We start from the raw sequence: 4,779 nt of genomic DNA, 5'->3' as shown, positions 1-4,779 counted from the left end.
AGTCCGACCCCCTGCATAGGCAGAAAAGAGTGCTGGGTCTAGATGACCCCAGCTAGATGGTTATCTAACCTCCTCTTGGTGCTCTCCCCTACCCTGGGGGTCTTCACCTCCCTTGGGAGCCCGTTCCAGACCCTGGCCACTCGAACTGTGAAGAAGTTCTTCCTAATGTCCAATCTAAATCTGCTCTCTGCTAGCTTGTGGCCATTATTTCTTGTAACCCCCGGGGGCGCCTTGGTGAATAAATATTCACCAATTCCCTTCTGTGCCCCCGTGATGAACTTATAGGCAGCCACAAGGTCGCCTCTCAACCTTCTCTTGCGGAGGCTGAAAAGGTCCAGTTTCTCTAGTCTCTCCTCGTAGGGCTTGGTCTGCAGGCCCTTAACCATACGAGTGGCCCTTCTCTGGACCCTCTCCAGGTTATCCACATCCCTCATGAATTGTGGCGCCCAGAATTGCATGCAGTACTCCAACTGCGGTCTGACCAGCGCCCAATAGATGGGAAGTATCACCTCCTTGGACCTATTCGTCATGCATCTGCTGATGCATGATAAAGTGCCATTGGCTTTTCTGATGGCTTCGTCACACTGCCGACTCATGTTCATCTTAGAGTCCACTAGGACTCCAAGATCGACCACTAGGACTCCAAGATCCTTTATTATTTTTCTTTAGTAAAACAGGAGTGAAAACTAAGAGCTGACATTTTCCAAGGAGTGTCTTGAACCTAAAGGGGTGCCTCGAATCTAGAACTAGGTCCAGACTAATTTTGGAATTTTGGAAACATGAGCTAAAGCTGTTCTTCTCACAGTACATTATAGTGACATTAAAAATTGCTAGCACTACTGTCATTCCTCTGTCAGAGTGCTGAATTTATTAAGATTACACCTGTGCTTTTCAGTATATTTAATAAATCAGGTGAATCACTAGAATATGAAAAAGACTAGCTATTTATATTTAAATATAATCCAATATCACAGACTTGACAAAAATAACGTTCTACCAATGTAGCTTAGTGACCAGGCGCATGCAGGATAGAGGTGCCTGCTGCACACTGGTGTACTCATTTCACTCTGCGTGACTTGGCTGTAATAATATTTCATGTCAATTTCTGTCCCGACTTTGCATCAAACCTCTTGTAAAGAAATCAAGTAGATCTTAGAAACATATGAGCAGAGCCTTAAACTAAAATTTAATTAATTTTGCATCCTGTCGATAGTCACTTTTTCTTAGCACATTGCTGGCTTCTCATGGGCTCTGGAGAAGAAAGTGATTCCTATAAACAAATAATAGCATTCAGAATCAGTAATAGCAGGGTTACAATTTGGTCCAATATATTTTGATTTGGACTTAATGACATGTTTTGGGGTTTTTTCCCCCAGAAAAGTTACATCCACAGAACTACCATAAAGTAGATGATACTAATATAGTATGTAACTCAGTCTATACTGCAGACTCTTTCTTAGCAGAGTAAATTCACCTGAGTAGAACTTTGTACAGCCTTGGCTGGGCTGTTTCCAATACCCAGACCAGTTTATTTAAAGCTAAGGTCAGGTATATATCTTTACTACACTACAGTCTACAGTGATTCTCAACCATGGAGCCGCCAGATCCTTTAAAGGGTGCCTTGAGGTGTGAGGAGATAAGCCCATAAGCTAAGGAGATGAGCAGAGGCTCAGGCTTATCCCTGCCAGGATGACCCTCACCCCCCCCCCCCCCCCAGTGGAAGGAGGTACACACTGTCTGCATCTACACGAGACACTGACTGTGTAGTCATTATGGCGCAGCCATTAAGTACTTGTATAAACAAGTACTAAATGACTGTGCAGTAACCGGAGCTGAGGGCACTGCACAGCAGTATCACGTCACGCTCCTGCCATGTGACGCTATGGTGCAGTAGTCATGAGCTACTGCATAGTCAGCATCTCAGATGCAGCCACTGTAACATATAATTAGTTTCTGAAACTGGGTACCACTCAATGCACAAACGCTATGGAGGGGTGACTTGAGTCACCAGAACCACTGGTGTAGACATAACCAGTGAAACTCTCAGCAAGCAGCTAAACATCATTTTTAAATGCCACAATCCTGTTTAAAAAATTGAGATTAGAGAGGATCATTACCTCTCAAATCTCCATGGCTTAAATAATGTAGTGCGAAAGCCTCTAAAACCTGAACTGCTGGGAGCGCTTGTGGAATGTTTCCTCAAGGTTTAGATACTCCAAGTGTTAACAACTTACCTAGTTAAACCTTTTTTCCTCCTTCCTACCTCTGACATGTAAAAAAAGAAAGGAAGTGGTAGGTATTTTTTCCACTGTGAAAAACTTAAGCTGAGGAATGAGACTGTCATGTATATAACTGGTGAATTATGCAAATAGGAAAAGAAGTAGCTTGTTCCTTTTCCACCATTTTATGACATATGAAAAGTTTTTTAGGAGGGGTTGTACAAAGAGGGAGACTTGTTTTTTACATCTGAAATTCAGATCCTGATTACAGTGGAGGAGTTATTAGGAGTGAAGACTTAGTGAAATATGGACATAGTAAAAAGCAACAGAATTATTTATTTTATTTTACTTATTAAAAATGCTTTTACATAAAATATTATTTATATAGAATAAATGTTAAGCAAGGGAAAGGATTTTTAGTCAATCATTTATTTTTATTTATACCTTCTTATGTTTACCTTAGGGTTAAAGTTAAGATAAAAAGCCTTATTGCTGGAGTGAACTAACTATCCTTTAGACCTCCCCAAATGCCCATCTGGCAAGATGAAACCTCCAATTCCTGAAATGTCTTAACAAAGTGGTTAAGCGAAACAGAACCCTTTCTGAACGCCTTTCACACAGACTAATTTTTTGGACCTTTGAAGGTTGCCTTTAAGCAATAAGGTCAAATTCAGTCATGCTGCTCATAACTGTTCTTACTGTACCTAGGGATCCATGTCTTATTCCTTTTTTTAGCATTTCCTAACCACTGCCTTGTAATATGCCATCCAAACAAGTGCCATATTTATACACAAATGCATATTTTATGATCCTACTACATTAGATTTGCCCGACTCATTGATGTATGAACCATCACTGGGGACAGGTTTTCAATCTACCTGTTCAAATTAATTTAATTTTCAATTGCTTTGGTACTTGAATATTTTAATTTTCATTCCCATTCTCTTCTCTCCCTTCAATCTGTCTCCTACTCGAAAAATAAAACAAGAACTAGGAGACAAGGTAAGGAAAAACAGCAATTTATTACTCAGGCTTACTGAAAAGAAAAAAACAGCCACTGTAGATTAATGTGTTTCCTTTCCCACAGCTTTTTGGCTGAAACAATAACTATGCATATCTACTGCAACCTTTCCATCTGCCAATGTCATTATGCTGACACATCCCGCCCGCAGGCGTTATGAGCCTATGAAGGCTAGACTGCACCCAGAACTGTTCTTCAAATTTGTAATTAATGATACAATATCTTCCCATAGGGCACATTTAGCATATTTCACTTCAGTCATGCAGCAAAGATGACAAAAAACACAAACCCTAACACTCCATGTTACTCTTACCATTTATGCCAAACATAAGCCAATTAATGAAAAAAATATTGAAGTACGGTATGACCAGAAACTAAAACTCAGCCAGTGATTTTTTGCCAGTATTTTAAGCACAGAGTTACCGTAAAAATCTCACCCCATGTACCCGTAGATATACGCTTTTGTAGATAGCAAGGAAGGACTGGGTAATATATTTGTTTGCTTTTCAGTTCATACAAAGTATTTACTTACAAAGCATAACCAAAGAAGAGGCACTACCAGTGGAAAAAACAGATGTCAACAAGGGATAATACATGCTCAAATTTGACCATTAACATTAGAGTGATGCAAAGCTTTGGTCCCTGATTCGATTCGGTGGAGATTGAGCCCAATTCAGTGGCCAAATCTCCAAATCCGAATCGAATAAGAACCCTCCAAATCGATTCGGACAGATTCGGAAAGGTTCAGTGATTCAGACATAGACACAGCTTTAAATGTTTTTTCTACATACTTCTAGGTACCAGGTGGCTCGTGAATGCTGCAATTACTTCATTTTGAAAATATGTATAAACTAGTTCGTTAACATGACAAAAGTTTATGAATGTGTGTGTGTGTGTGTATGCACACATACGCACACTCTCATAGACTTTTGTCACGTTAATGAACTAGTTTATACGTTTTTCCAAAATTAATTAATATTTAAGTACCTAAACTCTGACATCACTTGTTTGAATCCTCTGTTGGTATGTCACAGGATTTGTCAGCCACAGCGATGGTCTGGACACCTGTTTGATCACCTATAAATTAAGCTACTGAAACCTAATTTTTTAAACTTTAATGAAACTTTTGCATTCATGAAGAAGTATTGGTTATTTTTTGGATCTCTTTTCTAATGATATGCCCTCCATAACAGAAAAGATTTCCAAATAAAAGCATGATTTGGTCTGAGATGAGAAACTTTAGAACACAATTCTAATTACCCAGTTTTAATTCTTGAAAGAGCCATTGAAACCCGGGTGCAGACACATAAATTAATAGGAACACCCTTTATTATGTGTTAGGTGCTCTGTGGTAATGGTTTTATGCCCAATCCCATCCTTCATTAAGAAGCTAAACCATAGTAACCTTGTTTCATTCTAGATAAACTGCCCCAGTTCAGCTTTCACTTACTATGGGATAAAAGTGAACATACAAAACAGTTACTATGGAGCAACTGATGCATGGAAAGTCCTTCCTCTTTCACCCCTTTTTAACTTGGT

At 39.4% G+C, this 4,779-nt stretch overlaps 1 protein-coding gene across 14 annotated transcripts in view; it reads right to left on the bottom strand.

Annotated features, from left to right (window-relative positions):
* Nucleotides 1-4,779, bottom strand: part of RBM20 (RNA binding motif protein 20) — a 155,771-nt gene that overhangs the window by 97,075 nt on the left and 53,917 nt on the right. The window contains exon 1 of one of the 14 annotated variants that reach the window (XM_025203185.1): nt 998-1,038. The exons of the other annotated variants lie outside the window; for them this stretch is intronic. Coding sequence (XP_025058970.1) covers nt 998-1,023 — 26 coding nt within the window. The 5' untranslated portion in view covers nt 1,024-1,038. Of the gene's footprint in view, nt 1-997; nt 1,039-4,779 lie in introns of those variants that run through there. 14 annotated transcript variants of the gene reach the window in all.

This window comes from Alligator sinensis, unplaced genomic scaffold (genome assembly GCF_000455745.1).
Source record: "Alligator sinensis unplaced genomic scaffold, ASM45574v1 scaffold559_2, whole genome shotgun sequence".
NCBI lineage: Eukaryota > Metazoa > Chordata > Crocodylia > Alligatoridae > Alligator > Alligator sinensis.
Note: the sequence above shows the minus strand (reverse complement) of the source record. Positions and strands in the feature narration are given on the sequence as shown.